Source organism: Sardina pilchardus, chromosome 13, assembly GCF_963854185.1.
Source record: "Sardina pilchardus chromosome 13, fSarPil1.1, whole genome shotgun sequence".
Lineage (NCBI taxonomy): Eukaryota > Metazoa > Chordata > Actinopteri > Clupeiformes > Clupeidae > Sardina > Sardina pilchardus.
In genome coordinates, this window is record NC_085006.1 from 2,194,585 (window position 1) to 2,212,272 (window position 17,688).

At 40.0% G+C, this 17,688-nt stretch overlaps 1 protein-coding gene and 1 long non-coding RNA gene across 2 annotated transcripts; one reads left to right on the forward strand and one right to left on the reverse strand.

The window, feature by feature from the left end:
• Positions 1-12,631: 12,631 nt before the first annotated feature.
• LOC134100189 (uncharacterized) lies at positions 12,632-14,230 on the forward strand. The gene is made up of 3 exons (XR_009941229.1): positions 12,632-13,218; positions 13,312-13,403; positions 13,994-14,230. It is a non-coding gene; the product is annotated as an uncharacterized LOC134100189 (long non-coding RNA).
• A 2,259-nt stretch (positions 14,231-16,489) lies between these two features.
• or64a1 (odorant receptor, family 64, subfamily A, member 1) lies at positions 16,490-17,422 on the reverse strand. The gene has a single exon (XM_062553056.1). It carries the CDS (start codon positions 17,420-17,422, stop codon positions 16,490-16,492), a length of 933 nt encoding a protein of 310 aa, XP_062409040.1.
• Positions 17,423-17,688: the final 266 nt, after the last annotated feature.

Sequence of the window (17,688 nt, forward strand, 5' to 3'; positions counted from 1 at the left end):
CATAACATCGTAACCGTCCATGGTAGACTTAAAACCAGCTACGATGTGACTAAAGCAGCTTGCACACTGCCCAAACAAGTGCCAACAAACACCAACATTCTAAAGTTGGCAGTTGTTGGCATTTGTCTGTTGGTAGTCTTTAGAATGTTCATAAAACCAACTATCAGTCCACACTGCCCAGACACTAGCAGACAAGACTGACCTTTGTCACCTACCTTTTACAAGGATACAAGGATGTTTATTTGTCACATGCATATGATTACTAATGTAAAGAATGAAATTGTCAGTTCCTTCGCCTATTGTGCATAGTAGGTAGGCCTACTAGGTAGGGACAGGATAAGTGCAAAAAGCATTAAAGTGCATGGGGGGATGAGTAGGCTATAGGGAGACCGGGGCTGGTAGGATCACTTTTCACACTCAGTTATATTTCTCTGTCTTACAATGCATTATAGCTGTCAAAGTGTGATTGACTGAAAGATTAATATCTCATCTAGAAAACAGGTATATACAATGTCAACAAATTATCCCTTGTTTCGAGTAATGTAACTGGCTTTGAGAAATTGTGCCAACCTGCCCCAGCACGGGGTTGGTTGGCTCACATAGGCGATAAGATGTTTACCTACCTAAGTAATAATGTAAAATAACACACAGTTTACCAATAAATTATTGAAAGCATGTGTAATCATATGGTTACTGAAAGATTAGTTTGAATACATATTGAGTGGGCACAAATACGTGAAGTGAATACCTGCTAGGCCTATAGTAGACCTATATTATATATAAAAACATGAATTTCAATGGGCCTTTCTCATGTGAACTATGAGCCAACCAAATTAGTGAGCCAACCAACCCCGCCCACATTGAGGTAGGGGAGACCGGGTATGATTGTAACACTTTTTTCCAGCACCTGTAACTCGCTCATTTTTTTTAGCTACAATCCTGTAACCTTTTTTTCCCCAAATACCCACATTTGTGTACTTCAGATAGAACCAACTCACATTTCTTCAAGAAAATTACAGACCTTGTAATTTGATGTAAAATACAAGGTGACCCTTTGTTACAACCGACCCCACCACGGGGTGGGTTGTAACACATACTGGGGTAAGTTGTAACAGTGAGATAAAAGACAGAAAAAGAGAGGTCAAACCGTATGTTTCAAAAACATGTTCGGGGCATTGAAATAGGTCTATGAACACAAGAAAACAGGTTATTTAATTTTGTTTCTCTTTGAATGACCATAACCAAAGTAGCCGTGGTATATGTGGTTGTGTGTATGTGTATTTTTGTGTGTGAGATGTGTGTAGGGGTGTGTTTGTGAGTCTCTGTGTGTTTCTCTGTGTAAATTTGACTGGATAGTATAAAACATCGCACAAAACTTGTACTACAGATGTGCCAGAGTTGATAAGCTACAGCTGACAAAAACAAGGGCAGAGAAATTGCGATATGATGATTACAAATTACACATAAATAATTGTAGGCCATCTGGAAGGGAGAGGATGTAGTTTCCAAGTGAGGTGTAGGAATACATCCTGAAGCATCCTGTAACATTTTTTTAAATCTAGCAATTGTACTCATTTGAATGCATGTGGAGTGAAATGCATCATGTTTTGCCTCAGAGACTAGTTTAATATAATATGAGGCATGTGATTGTATCTTCAATGGTAAAAGTAGGCCTACTAAGAAAAATATAGCCGTGGTGAAAAATGTGACTTTCTTATGTCAAAATATTTTTTTCCTTTGCTAAATTAGAACGGGTGACATTAGGCTATAGGCTTAAAAATCACCATGTGGGATAGCCTAGTGGTGGAGTGGTGGACGTGCTGATGTGATCATATTTCCAATATCTTATCTTCCCATATTTTTCCACAAACATTGTTAGCCTGCTAGTATTAGTCACCTCAGGATTTATTTCATATTATAGCTGAGTCCCTTGGCAATCATTTAAAACCAAATAGGCCTACACGTTTTAGTTCCTAACTGTTATAGCCTACTGGGAGTTGTTTAGTGGAAGGTAGCCTCCATGCTGCAAGGGTACCGAAATCTATTCAGGACTTGATTCACTATGAATGCAAGTTAATTTGCCACTAAATAATGTGAATTGGCGATTCATCGGCCAGGACATCCTTCTGCAATTCTAGACAGCATTACCCCATTGTGCAAAACTCGCTTTAGGATGCTTAAATATCATCTGTCATGAAACAAAGATGATAACATTTTATGTAAAGATCAGATCAACCAGTCAGGTTGATTTTTCTCGCGAATCGGTTGCTACAGCAATTAGGCCTATTTAAACTGCTAGATCGTGCTCTGTCAGATGATATGCATGTGATATCAGTGTGATTAGAACTTCGTGAGCAATCCAACACAGAAGAAATGTGTATTTTGCATTTGTCGCCCGTCGCAGATAATGTGCAGAATGATTGCATGTAGCCTAAATTCACGTTGATTTTCTCGCGAACCCTTGATTAGTAGCCTATTTAATGCCATCGGAAATCTAAGATCGCGCTCTGTAAACAAGTGACACGCATATCAGTGTGACAAGAACTTCGTGAGCAATCCGACAGAGAAGACTGAGTGTGCATTTTGCACCGTCGCATAGGCCTATCATTTCTCTGGGGTTGCAGGGGGTTCCCTCTGGGAAGGCACTCCGCAGCCTCCCCCTAGAAACGTCCGGCAGAGTTTATGTTTATCGATGCTGCTGTTTTTTACGAGTGAGTCAGGAGATGCGTGTGAATAAGGCTACAAGTAATATAAGTTTCCGCTCGCGGATGTTATGCACGCAAGCTGAGCCTAGTTGTCAAGCCAACAAGGGGTCCGATTGTTGGAGTTTGTTGGAAAAGTGTCTACACTGCACGAACATTCTAAAACTTTACCGGACCGGACTCGACATGTCGAACTCGTTCGGACTCTGTCAGACAGTGACAAACAAACGCGGACTGACCGTCCACACTGACCAAACTGTTCGTGGTCGTCCGTGTTTGTTGGCGTTTGTTGGCGTTTGTTCGAGCAGTGTGCAAGCTCCTTAAGCGATTATACCTGCTCATATAGATGTCAAAAGTTAATGGGGGCATCAACCTTGTTTTGAGAAAACAATGCTTTATTCACGATTTAACGAGAGAGTACTACACTACCCGACACCCTAACGTGTAAAACTGGTGAAAGCAGAGCCTTTGATTGGTAGAGATCGCCGTTGCCATGGCAATGCCAAACAAACTGTACTCAGCTTTTCCCGCGCCTATCGTCCAGCTTCGTCTCGCTGGAACTTCTAAACTTAAAATGGCTGCAGGGCTGATCAGGACCGATGTGTGGTCTTCCGAAAAATAACGGTTTTCTCATCTTGAAGGTTGAATTTACTCAATGGAAACGGTAGGAAGTCATCTTCTTTTCTCAGATTAATATGGAACCATGTTAAACTATCTTTAGGCTGCAAATGTTGGAAATGTGTGTACGTTTGCAAAGCATCCTGGGATTTGAGTTCTCTATCTCGGAATTTAAGATATGTACACAGTCTTGTACCTTTCGCTTTTTTTACATTTTCTGTTCATTTTTTCACTCGAAATTATAAGTTATATGCTTATGAGTCACATCGTAGCTGGTTAGCCTAAGGCATGGTCTAAAACTCTTTATATCCGAATTTTTCCAGAAGTCAATGGGAGAAATGAATGAGAATTTTACTTCCGGACAAGCACCTCTCTCGGAGGAGGGGCGGGACTGGGGAGCTCTATAGAGCTCCCCAGTCCCGCCCACAGCCTTGTCCGGAAGTAAAAATCCAATACAATTTCTCCATTGACAATTGGAGAATAAGCCATAACATCGTAACCGTCCATGGTAGACTTAAAACCAGCTACGATGTGACTAAGCGATTATACCTGCTCATATAGATGTCAAAAGTTAATGGGGGCATCAACCTTGTTTTGAGAAAACAATGCTTTATTCACGATTTAACGAGAGAGTACTACACTACCCGACACCCTAACGTGTAAAACTGGTGAAAGCAGAGCCTTTGATTGGTAGAGATCGCCGTTGCCATGGCAATGCCAAACAAACTGTACTCAGCTTTTCCCGCGCCTATCCTCCAGCTTCGTCTCGCTGGAACTTTAAAACTTAAAATGGCTGCAGGGCTGATCAGGACCGATGTGTGGTCTTCCGAAAAATAACGGTTTTCTCATCTTGAAGGTTGAATTTACTCAATGGAAACGGTAGGAAGTAATCATCTTCTTTTCTCAGATTAATATGGAACCATGTTAAACTATCTTTAGGCTGCAAATGTTGGAAATGTGTGTACGTTTGCAAAGCATCCTGGGATTTGAGTTCTCTATCTCGGAATTTAAGATATGTACACAGTCTTGTACCTTTCGCTTTTTTTACATTTTCTGTTCATTTTTTTCACTCGAAATTATAAGTTATATGCTTATGAGTCACATCGTAGCTGGTTAGCCTAAGGCATGGTCTAAAACTCTTTATATCCGAATTTTTACAGAAGTCAATGGGAGAAATGAATGAGAATTTTACTTCCGGACAAGCACCTCTCTCGGAGGAGGGGCGGGACTGGGGAGCTCTATAGAGATTGAGAACGTGACGTAAAATGCAACGCATTTTGGGAATAGGTGGCCCAAAATTAAGTTGTTTTACTGACGTGCGGGAACAACGAAGTGCAGTTGTCGAAATGCCGTTTACCTGTTGTGTTATAAAATTAAATAGAGTAACATGAAGCTTATCTTTTATAGTTTTCCAGCGTGGAAAAATAATAGTATACGTCATGTTTCAGAGGTGACAAAAAGGCGAGGAATGGCTTGGATAGCAGCACTAAGGAAGCGCGAGATTATAACTGTTTTTCACACAATTTTTTCACGCTTAGTTTTCATTATTATCATGCCAGATCATAGACCCAGACCCACTAGTTTACAGTGGGTACGGGTTGAGAATGCACCTTCTCCCGCGGGACTCCCGAAGAGATCCCGCAGGCCGTCAAGCCGATTTTTTTCGAGGCTAAGGCAATGTACCCAAACAACCACCAGGTGGCAGAAAGTTTCATCCCGCATTTCAAAATGATGAAGACCGCATATCCGTCAATAGTCGACTCCTTAATCTCATTTAATCATTACAATGAAGGTGATGACTGGCGAAATTATTCAAACGACGTTTCAATGAACCATTGTTGAAATGAATGAAAATGGTTATAGAAAATCGCCTACAGCCTGACGCCGACACAGCTGATTCTTTGATTGATTCTAAGCTGTTTTGATGTAGGGGATGGGTAAACTGGCGCGCTACAAACATGCTACCAATCAAATGTAATATTAGTAGGACTAGCCTACTTAGATACTTTAGTCATAGGCAACGTTGCCATGTTAATTTGGGCTAGATGTTCTTGCTTGTGGCGCTCCTGTCCGCTGCTTCTCCCGAATTGTGTGGCAAATTTGTCAGCAATCAGCTTAAATATCAAATCATATTTTATTTCTCTTTGTCGCCATGGTATTGGGGATTACGCGGAGAAACGAGATGGTCAGTCCTCGTATTTTTTCTTCGCGTTTCGTTAAAAGAAATATATAAGTAATAGTTAGTCTTCTTCCATATTGAACAGATCTACGGGACGCTCTTTGTTCCGTATTTTAAGGAACTACTCAATGCACACACACTACAATGAAAAACACACAAAGAAATCACTAAACATATAGCCTACAACCTAATGACACTTTAATGCAGCGTTTCTCAAACTATGGGCCGCGAAACGTGGAGACTGCTGCTGGTCCGCGAGACATGGAGTGAAATTAGGTCCGGTGATCTGATAATTTGCTGCGCAATTGACCAAGCAACCGCGGACCGACAGAAAAAGAAAGCAAACGTTGCTGCGGAAATGCTTGCTAATTTGATGTGTTTAAACATAGAGCCATACAATTAGGTGTGTCTGTTATTATGATAATTTTCGAGCATAACTGCTTGTCCATAGCTCAGTGAGTAAAGCCTTGCCATAAGCACTGCTGCAGGTGCTTCTTTTATTATGCGGTTAGAGCATAAGCGCTTACTCATATAGACTATAACTCAGGGACAGGTGCAAAACCACCAACTGGGATGGATCGAAGGGCAAGCAAGCACTGCCACACAACGTGAAGGCCTTTGTGTTGTCAACACTAAACAGAAAGTTTCCTACGATGGGGAGAAGTGGCCGCAAGGACTGCATCGATAAGATCAACGAATACAGTAATGTTTTACAACCCAGCTGGTATCCGCTGTTCATTCCGACATATCCCCACTCGGCGGTAGGCCTAGGCCTATTTAACTTTTTTTTTTTCAAACAACGTGCCATTCCGACATGAGGTCATTAATAGGCTATTAATGTCATAACTATTAGGCTATCATTAGGCTTACTATGCATGGCTGTAGGCAGCTATGAGGCCACTGAGATCTGGACCTCATCGGTTTTGTGAAAGCCGATTGGAAATACATAAGTTTAGAGCGAACGTTTCAACTATGTTTGCCATGGTAGACAAAAACACTCAAATAAAACAATAGCCTAAAAAATAACTGCATGCGTAATGGACACGGCTCTATATCCTAAATAATTTTCGAGGTTCGCCATTTGGTAATATGGCCTATCTGACAATAATTTAGATTGAGCACAACTAAAGTTGCACGAAGGCAAAATACAGTCCTAAAAGCCTATTCTATATAGCCTGGCCAGTGGCCAATATTGTAGATGTGCAAAAGCAGCATTTGCGTGCGTGCTTGCCGGTGAGGTGTAGCCTACAAAAATGAGCATAACATCTGATTAAAGTATGGCTATAGGATATAGGCTAGAGAAGAGTTGGTTTAAAATTCAAGTGTAGTAAAAAAGTTTGTACACATCCCCGGTCAAGGTGCAGAACAAGAGTAGGCTAAATCATAAAAAAAAATGGAAAAAGGTTCGCACACTTGAAATCCTTCTTTTTTGATTTGATTTTATTTTCGTGTGGTCTTCTTCAGATTAAAATTCAAGTACGTGCGCTATTTAACCCCTCGAGACCGACTGCAGTCTGCTGACACAGCCAGACGACTCTCCCAACCCATTCATTCGTTTTGGCCGATATAACCCATTCATTCGTTTTGTGCGTATATAGATTCCTGCATGCTGCATTACCGTGACCCTTAGCCTACCTTGTGGATGATTTTTTCTCATTGGAATACAGCAGGGCAGAATGCCTTTTATCTAACAAACGCAAAAGCTGAGATTGTTGGAAGGACTAGGCTACTCAACAAACTTGTTTTTCGTTTCTGGGAGATCTCGTTATCGTTTTGGATTGTCGGATTTTTATACTTATTGTTTGGACTTATGGACAATGAACTTTGAGGGGTGGTTGTTAGTGCTTTACAAAGCTTTGTGTTAATAAGTGTCGGTCCTCCTATCCTTCAGCTCACTGCGCGATGCAGTTGCGCATAGTGGCCACGAAGTCATTAACTGTTTACGACACAATACATGTTGTGTTTTTCGTTTCTTAGATTTAATGCATGTTTGACATGTAAACAGGCCTTCAGTCCGTTAACTTAAAGCCTTCTTTTGCATGGGGTTGCTCGCATCCGCCCGTAACCTAGACTATTATGTGCGTGGCTGCATAGCCTACTCTTGATTATAATAAGAGGCAAATTGTTACAGGACAACTTAAACTGACTTCCCCAATGCTTCCCCGCAGCACATTACATTTTAATATAGGCTAATATAGGATGAACAAAGTCTATGCTATATTAAATCCAGTAGCCTAATAATTCTATGTGCCACGTCCGATTTCGCAAGTGATGTAGTAGGCTACGTTTAAACATCGACTAACGTCTCTGAGACTACCCATTTCATGAAGAGCAATTGTCTTGTGCGATCATTCCCCCTCCCCCACACTTGTCTAACCAGTTCACTAGACATTATAGCCTAGGCATTGAGGACGATTGCCTCCCTCCCCCCTCTCTCTCGACAGACACCCGACAGGGCTCGGGATCATGACATCAAAACTTCGCCGTCACAGCCACATTGGCAGCTTCACTCCTTAGTTTACTATGGATTACTATGGATTTACTCCCGCCTTTTAGTGTGTTCCTGTTACTTAGTTTTTGCCTTCTTGGTAGTATGTTGCTGTGTAGTGGGGTGTAACAGTGCAACCCACGATCGCAAGAGGAAAATAATAAATCGCTACTATATTTCTGCTTCTTGTCTTGTGCATCTGAATGAATGGATATTACGTTCAGTGCGCTACCAAATGGCGGCGATATTCCTAGAATGCAAGGCGTGTGCCCGAGCCCTATTATGTAAATGTAAAAATGTGTGTGTGTGTGTGTGTGTGTGTGTGTGTGTGTGTGTGTGTGTGTGTGTGTGTGTGTGTGTGTGTGTGTGCGCTGAACCACGAATTCACATATTAACTTTTCTTTTCAGCAGACATCGCAATCATAAAAAAAATCGCAAAACTTTTTAATAAAATAATGCCCCTTGTCTTAATGGGTTCCGGAGGTGCGTAGAGTAAGTTTTGAACCCCGGTCGCTGACGTATGATTAAGATGAAATATAAAGGATTCAGTCAGTCATGTTCATTTATTCGCGGCATGCACTTGAAACGCCGATCAAAAGTTCTGACATGTTAAACTGACGTTAGTCATTAGGCTAATTCACCACATGATAAAATGCTGTTATATTGACGCACAGTAGCCCACGGTAATCTATGTCTATCTCTGAATCAACATGAACATGCATAACGAGATCCATATATTCTAAGTTGCTAGAAACTTCTTTTGCGGAGCTAGGCCTACTAGTCGATGGTTACAATGAATCACCCTCACTGCCCTATCGCATATCTGACCATCCATTGTTACAATGTTACAAAATGCGCGATCTTTTCCATGCATGTAGCCTACGGTTATAAGTAAAGTGACATGATAGGCATGTAGGCATATTAAAGATATGTCTGTAAAATACATTTTATTTTCAGTTGTCAAAAGTGGTGGGGACAAAATCTGTGATAAAGTGCTGGGTAAGCTACCCAGCGTCGCCGGTTAAAATGAACATGCCTCCGTTTTAAAATAGCCTATAGGCCTACACATTTCTAAGTATTCCTAGCATAAATGTAGTCTAAATGTCCATCTTGTCCATCTCTTTCGTCTTCGCCTTGACAATAATAGCCTATTCACGGAAATGCGGTCTTGTAACCGTAATGAATTAATGAATTAATCTAAGGTTGCCTATATCGAGTCTTTCAGGTTGAATTGAAGGCTTCTAAAACCATTTTCATTAATTTCAACAATGGTTTATTGAAACGTCGTTTGATTATAATTTCGCCAGTCATCACCTTCATTTTAATGATTAAATGAGACGGATTAAATGAGACGGATATGCGGAGCATTTCTCTCCCTCTCCATTGACCAAAACGTTGCTCTGGCATCTCTGCTGGACTGACTGAGTTATAGGCTACGTCGAGTGAGAGAGCCAGCTGTGAGGTACGCTGTAAAACATTCGAAAACTCTGAAACTGCAATCTGACATGCCGAGCGTGATGTCTCTTTTCTCCGCTTGTCACCAGCGCGGTGTCTTCGGGTTTTTCCGTGTTTTCCGGTATGAGCCGAACCTTCATTTTATTAAGGCGGTCTTATGTTGCCCCCTTGCGGTTGCAGTTTTAATTAAAGTCCCGATGCTTCGGGAGTCCCGATGTGCGGGAAAGAAAGGAGCATTCTCAACCCGTACCATCTGTACATGGGCTGGCATCAGGCGAGCCAAACCTACCCATAATTCTTTGTGTTTTGATGACTTTGGTCACATGTCTTAGCGATCTCTATAGAGCTCCACAGTCCCGCCCCTCCTCCGAGAGAGGTGCTTGTCCGGAAGTAAATTTCTCATTCATTTCTCCCATTGACTTCTGGAAAAATCCGTATATAAAGAGTTTTAGACCATGCCTTAGGCTAACCAGCTACTTGCATATAACTTATAATTTCGAGTGAAAAAAATAACAGAAAATGTAAAAAAAGCGAAAGGTACAAGACTGTGTACATATCTTAAATTCCGAATTAGAAAACTCAAATCCCGTGATGCTTTGCAAACGTACACATTTCCAACATTTGCAGCCTAACGATAGTTTAACATGGTTCCATATTAATCTAAGAAAAGAGGATGATTACTTCCTACCGTTTCCATTGAGTAAATTCAACCTTCAAGATGAGAAACCCGTTCTTTTTCGGAAGACCACACATCGGTCCTGACAGCCCTGCAGCCATTTTATGTTTTGAAGTTCCAGCGAGACGAAGCTGGACGATAGGCGCGGGAAAAGTTGAGTACAGTTTGTTTGGGATTGCCATGGCAACGGCGATCTCTACCAATCAAAGGCTCTGCTTTCACCAGTTTTACACGGTAGGGTGTTGGGTAGTGTAGTACTCTCTCGTTAAATCGTGAATAAAACATTGTTTTCTCAAAACAAGGTTGATATGCCCCGTTAACTTTTGACATCTATATGAGCAGGTATAATCGCTTAGTCACATCGTAGCTGGTTTTAAGTCTACCATGGACGGTTATGATTTTATGGCTTATTCTCCAGTTGTCAATGGAGAAATTGTATTGGATTTTTACTTCCGGACAAGGCTGTGGGTGGGACTGTGGAGCTCTCTGCTATACGTTAGACCGGCACATCCGGGAACTTGACTCGCGACGAACGTTCCCGCCCCTTTTTGGGGGAAACAAACTACATCTCCCATTAACTCCAATGCAAATTAGGCTCAATAAACGTAATTCGTACTGAAAACGTAGGAGTAAATGATAACAGAAAACACAACGAATCAATAGGACCACTCAATATATTACCACTTTGCCGGTTGTTGACCGTGAAAAATACGTTCAAAAGCTTAATTCAATCAAAGTAAAAACATGTCCCTTCGGTCTCCCGAGTAGCCTGCTAGCAGTAGCAGTGGCCAGTGTCATACCCGGACATACTCTTATCTCATTGAATCTCCAGTTAAATAACTAAATTGTTTTCCTGTATTTTTGGCCTCTTATTTTAATTGTAATGTTGTGTAGTTGACTGACAGGCTTGGATGTAAAGTATGTTCGTTAGATAATTCCAACATATGATAATTTCTGTCATAGCCGATAGCCTAGCTGCTAGTGTTAGCCAAGTGTTAGCCTAGATTTCCGTTTTCGTTGGTCTGATTTATTTTTGGTGTAGCCTAATGTTAGGGGTTCTTAGCTTTGTGGTTGGTACACCCAACCACACAGCAACTTCTCGGCATGTCTGTCTACCGCGAACACTGATCTATAAATAATAAGTTATTCGTTATAGATCAGTGACCGTGAACAACACCCGTTCACTTTGGCTTGTTTCAGGCTTGTTCTGAGGGCTTGTTTCCCCAAAAAAGGGGCGTGGAGCAAACAACCTGCTCTGTGTGACGCGACGCCGGTCGAACGTATTGGACTTTGATGTATGGCTTGAGTAGAGCTCGACAGTCCCGCCCACAGCCTTGCCCGGAAGTAAAAATCCAATACAATTTCTCCATTGACATCTGGAGAATAAGCCATAAAATCGTAACCGTCCATGGTAGACTTAAAACCAGCTACGATGTGACTAAGTGATTATACCTGCTCATATAGATGTCAAAAGTTAATGGGGCATCAACCTTGTTTGAGAAAAAAAGGTTTTATTCACGATTTAACGAGAGAGTAGGCTACTACACTACCCAACACCCTGACGTGTAAAACTGGTGAAAGCAGAGCCTTTGATTGGTAGAGATCGCCGTTGCCATGGCAATCCCAAACAAATTGCCTCAACTTTTCCCGCGCCTATCGTCCAGCTATAGTCTCGCTGTAACTTCAAAACTTAAAGGGATAATCCGGAGTGAAATGCACTTTAGATCAATTTTTCGGACTATTGGGAGTAAATACGTTGAGTTGACACCAAAATCATGTCATTCGGATGTATTTTGAGAAAGTTCGAGCTCACTGTTTTTAGCCAAAACTCGTTAGCCTGGAGGTGACTCGGGCATGTCATTTCGCCGCTACAAAACGCTATTTTTATACCTCTTCTACTGTTCCAAACAACACTACACTTACGTGGTAGTGAGTAGAGGGTCCCTAAAGTCAAACCGAAGTATCCCCACGTCTTTATGTGGTCGGATAGAGAGTCCAGAATGAATTTAATCGAGTCAGTACCTTTCCGGAAATGTCGGTGCTGCAACTGACAACGCTATAACAACACTTTATTAACATTTCCGGAAAGGTACGGACTCGGTTAAATTCATTCTGGACTCTCTATCCGACCACATAAAGACGTGGGGATACTTCGGTTTGGCTTTAGGGATCCTCTACTCACTACCACATAAGCGTAGTGTTGTTTGGAACAGTACACTGTAAATTCTAACATTCAAATTAATAAGAAATATTAAGTAGGGTTGACTTAGTTTTGACCAATCTGTCGAGAATACTCACTTTATTTGAGTTAGTAGTACTTTGGGAGCGAAAAGTCAAACCAACTAAATCATTTTAAGTTCAGGTCACTCACAAAACACTAGTGCAACACTTGGGCATGCGCAGAAGCCTCTACTAGAAACCAACCGACACGACACACACGACTAAACACGCATGGACATCGCTGGAGTTCTTGCTCATTTGGTGAGTAAACGTTTGAAATCGATTTGCTTTCTTTATGTATTATTCATTCAACGCTAGTTAAGTTTTGTTCACCATATGTCAATGTCTATGTGACTTGTGCCTGCCGTGATGTTAAGTATCATAGCCTAGCGTCTAGCTATCGCTAGCCCAACATTTGTTGCTAACGTTATCTGTTAGAAACACTAAACTGTAGATCTACCAAAGACTCTTTTCGGACGTGGCTCATGTGTTTTCATCACTGAAAACGATTATTTATAAAAACTCCAAAGCCAATAACTCCAGTTTCACGTTTGCATGTGTAACAGCTAAATGGTATGAAGCATGATTAGTATGTTCGACCTCCATATTAGTTAGCATTTTTCAACTGGAATTATTGCAGCTTGGTCATTAGCACTAGCTAGTTCTTTTCCTCATGGTAGCAGCTACAGGAATTGCTTTCAAATTCTTTGATTTTATGTTATTTCATATCAATACAAAGTAGGCCTATTTTGTTTGAGCAAAAACATTAGTTTACTATTTACTATTTATATAATTGAGTTAATTTCATTGAGCTTGGTGCTAACATGATCTTTTCTCTTATAGAGATGTTGTCAAGCAGACCAAATCCCTGAATGAACTTGTAAGTACTGCACTTTTCGTGCTGATAAGGCTATTTGCTAAGTAGCAGTTTGTGTCTTGTGAATGTCTTAATCTTTATTGTCTCTATCATTAGACATCGACTGTGATAGCCCAACGCACTCTTGTCCTGAAGGGAATTCCTGTTTTACATGGATCAAGTCCAGCAAATTCTACAGCACAGCATTTGTAAGTATACTTGGAAATAATAATAAGAAGAAATAAAGCAAGTTATCATATCTAGTTATGGTTATTTATGTATGTACAGTATGTATGTTATGCAATACACATTGGAAATTGCCACTTATTCCGCATGTTTATATTGTCAATGTCTTTGGGTGAGGAGGGGGCCCATTGGACATTTTCCAAAATAGTTTAAAGTGTTATTCTGGCGGTGAGGAAACACTTCCAAAAAAGCATTTTAACCAATAATATTAAAAACAGCACCAAACCTCATCAGTAGCTTGCTCAGGGTCCCTACACTTAAAAGGAAGCACCAACAACGTAGTTAGCGAACCCGGAGTTTATTACAGAAAACACTTACCAACTTGTCCTCTACCAGCTCCTCCAACCCAGTATCATAAGGTTTCGTTGAACTGTCACATTTGGTTAATCTGTTATTCGTGCTGGGGTTGGAGGAGTTGGTAGGAGGACAGTTGGTAAGTGTTGACACTTGGAAAGTAGATTGTGTTCAGGTGGACTCATTTTGTGGTCACAGCTTTGTTCATTAGTAGCAACACATGATAACAAGACTTTCTTTTGCATTTGTGTCTTCACAGGACGCTGTGACTGATGGGACTATCTCATGTGTTGATGTGCTCACTGTTCTTGGGGAGATTGACGGCTAACATCATTTCCAGGGTCCAAGCTGCTGTCAGGTGTTATGGTGGCACCTTATTTCTGCTTGATATAATATAATATTAATTTTCTGCTTGATATTACTATGTAATAATTATTACTATTATTATTTTACTGCGGAGTCCAAGCACTCTTATTTTACTTTAAATATGTTGAATGGCAGGGTAGTTTGCTATGTGAATGCTGGATAATTAAAAATAAAAAAAAATGTGATTAACCTAAACCAACCTTCTCATTTCATTTTTTTTGTTAGATGTTTTTACATACATTTCTTGTATAGACATTGTAAACTGAACCAGAGAACAAGTCAGTAGTACACACTTAAAAATGTGAGCTAATTAAGTATTATTTACTCAGAAAAAACAAGCTTCCATGAGAACTATGGGTTCTAGGTATATGAGTACTAAGAACCATGAGCTAATTAAGTACAGTTTAATTAAAATAAATAAGTTGTATTCACTTAAAAAGTGTAAGTTATTAAGTGTTACTTACTCAGAATAAACAAGCAGTGTTTACTTAAAAAATGTAAGTTAATTGAACTTACTTTTTTCAAGGCAATGAGTTTGCGTACATTTTTTAAGTAAAGTCAACTTATCAAAATTTACAGTGTAGAAGAGGTATAAAAATAGCGTTTTGTAGCGGCGAAATGACATGCCCGAGTCACCTCCAGGCTAACGAGTTTTGGCTAAAAACGGTGAGCTCAAACTTTCTCAAAATACATCCGAATGACATGATTTTGGTGTCAACTCAACGTATTTACTCCCAATAGTCCGAAAAATTGATCTAAAGTGCATTTCACTCCGGATTATCCCTTTAAAATGGCTGCAGGGCTGTCAGAACCGATGTGTGGTCTTCCGAAAAAGAAAGGTTTTCTCATCTTGAAGGTTGAATTTACTCAATGTAAACGGTAGGAAGTAATCATCTTCTTTTCTCAGATTAATATGGAACCATGTTAAACTATCGATGGGCTGCAAATGTTGGAAATGTGTGTTCGTTTGCAAAGCATCACGGGATTTGAGTTCTTTATTCCGGAATTTAAGATATGTAGCCTACACAGTCTTGTACCTTTCACTTTTTTAACATTTTCTGTTCATTTCTTCACTCGAAATTATAAGTTATATGCTTATGAGTCACATCGTAGCTGGTTAGCCTAAGGCATGGTCTAAAACTCTTTATATCCGGATTTTTCCAGAAGTCAATGGGAGAAATGAATGAGAAATTGCTTCCGGGCAAGCAGCTCTCTCGGAGGAGGGGCGGGACTGTTGAGCTCTATTGAACTCTAGACATTCTAGCCTGTTATCAAGGGTAATTTATTTATATTTTGCATTTCACTTCAAAAATTAAATTAGCATGATTTCAATAAAGTAGATTAGAAAGTGTGTTGCAGCATAATTTTCAGAACTGTTTGGATGGACTCGAATAGAATAGAATGCACTGCGCTAAACTGAGTCATTTCTACCCAGGCAGTTCTAGTGCAGGTTCGGAGGTTCTTTTCCACACAAAATAACCTGACTCTGGGTCAGGAAAACAGGTTCCAACTCAGCACCAACTTGAGCTGGTCCAGAAATAAGAACCAGTTATGTCAGGTGCTGGGAGCAGGATTTTTATGTCATTTCGAAAAGCCACTATACCAGCAAAAAAGCAGCGCAGACATAACCATAAAAATCTAATCTTTAAAAAAAAAAGAAAAAAAATGTATCATGTTGGTAGATGCTGTTATTGTTGTTGCTATAGCTAAGAAGCAGTGGCTCAGGAGATAGAAGAGTCATAACTGGAAGGTTGCTGGTTCGAGCCCAACTCCTCTGTGTTCTTGAGCAAGACACCTAACCCCAGTGTTCCCGATAAGGTTGGCGCCTTGCATGGCAGCCTCTGCCATCGGTGTGTGAATGGGTGAATGTGAGGCGTGACATGCTTTGGGTGCTCGCAGAATTAAAATCCATTAAAAGCGCTATATAAACGCAGTCCATTTACCATAGCATGTGGGGGTGGGGGGGGACAAAACTGTTGGGAGTAGAGAGCTAATATTTGGGACTATACCTACTAAGAAGTGTGTGAACAACCTTGATTGTTTTCAGACAAATCTGTGACTGTCGAGTGGGGAAATTTTTACCTTTGGCATGGAATGATCCTGAGTTATGTGTGCAACATGTTTAAAACATTACACCATTTATTAATGTTAACATTACATGTATTTAGTTCACCAATACACATACGGTACACAGTTTTTACTATTCCATCATGTAGTGTTAAATCTTTAAAACTACTTTTGTGTCTTAACTATGCAGATAGATAAACAGGCTTTCCAATAACAATCAAAAGGGTCATTGTGAAGACTGGTATTGGCTTTCACAAAAGTAACTGTTGTAAGGTGCATATAGAGTAATTTTATGGAGAAAGTGTGCTTTCTGAGTATATTCTTAAAATAATTTTGAAGAAACAACCAGACTCTGAATTTTCCTACGTATATCTGGTAAATTTAGGCCATATATCAGAGGATTTAGTAATGGAGGAATCACAATAAATTCCAGGGAAATCATCAAAGCTATAGCACTCATAATTTCGCCAGGTTCATAACGACTAAGTGCTATATCAGAAAATGATGCTAATGAGTAGGTTACAAAATTTACAATGTGAGGCAAGCACGTTTGCAGTGCTTTACCTCTAATTTCTGATGTACTTCTGTGACAGACAATGAGAATCCTAATGTATGTGAACAATATGAAACCCGCTGGTAGGAAAACTGTAGTTACAGTAACAAAAAATCCCAAAATATTATTACTGACTGTTGTCACACAAGAAAGTCTTACTACGGACCAATTTGAGCAATATACTCTTGGTATTTCACTGCCACACAGAGGTAACCTTATAGAAAAATAAATGACAAGGGCCATCCAAAAGATTGACCAGGAAAATGCACTGAGAATAAGCAGATATGTTCTCTTTTGTGTCATTATGTTATGATATTGCAGTGGTTCGCATATCGCTACATATCTGTCATATGCCATAATAGTTAATACTGTGTATTCGGATATTGCATACGTGTAGATAACAAATATCTGTGTGAAACATGCAGGACGGGAAATAGAGTGAGTCTTAGATAGAAGATCAACAGAGAGTCTTGGGAAAAGAGCAGAGCTGCCATACAGAGAATTTAACAGCAAACAAGAAATTAAAAGATACATTGGCTCATGAAGGGACTTTTCCTTGAAAACAACCAGTATGATACTTAGATTGAACAGTATAATGATAAGATACACTATCACTGTTAACAGAAAATAAATTATTCTAACGTTTTCAGAACCCTTAAATAATGTGAAATAAAAGTGTGATGATATTGTCTCATTTTCCATTTCACTATCCTTTTGAGGTCTTCTGAAACAAGGGGAATAATGTATTGTTAATTATACATTTCAGTCAATGGTCACTGGTGTATCACATGTAGGTATCATTATTAAAACACACACACACACACACACACACACACACACACACACACACACACACACACACACACACACACACACACACACACACACACAAACAATACATAGATAACTATATAATACTACTGGAGATACTGGTTTTATTACACATGCCATTCCTACACCTATTATAT

Bases quoted from the DNA above. Each gene is read 5' to 3' on its own strand.
- or64a1 (XM_062553056.1), bottom strand. From the start codon at position 17,422: ATGGAAAATGAGACAATATCATCACACTTTTATTTCACATTATTTAAG.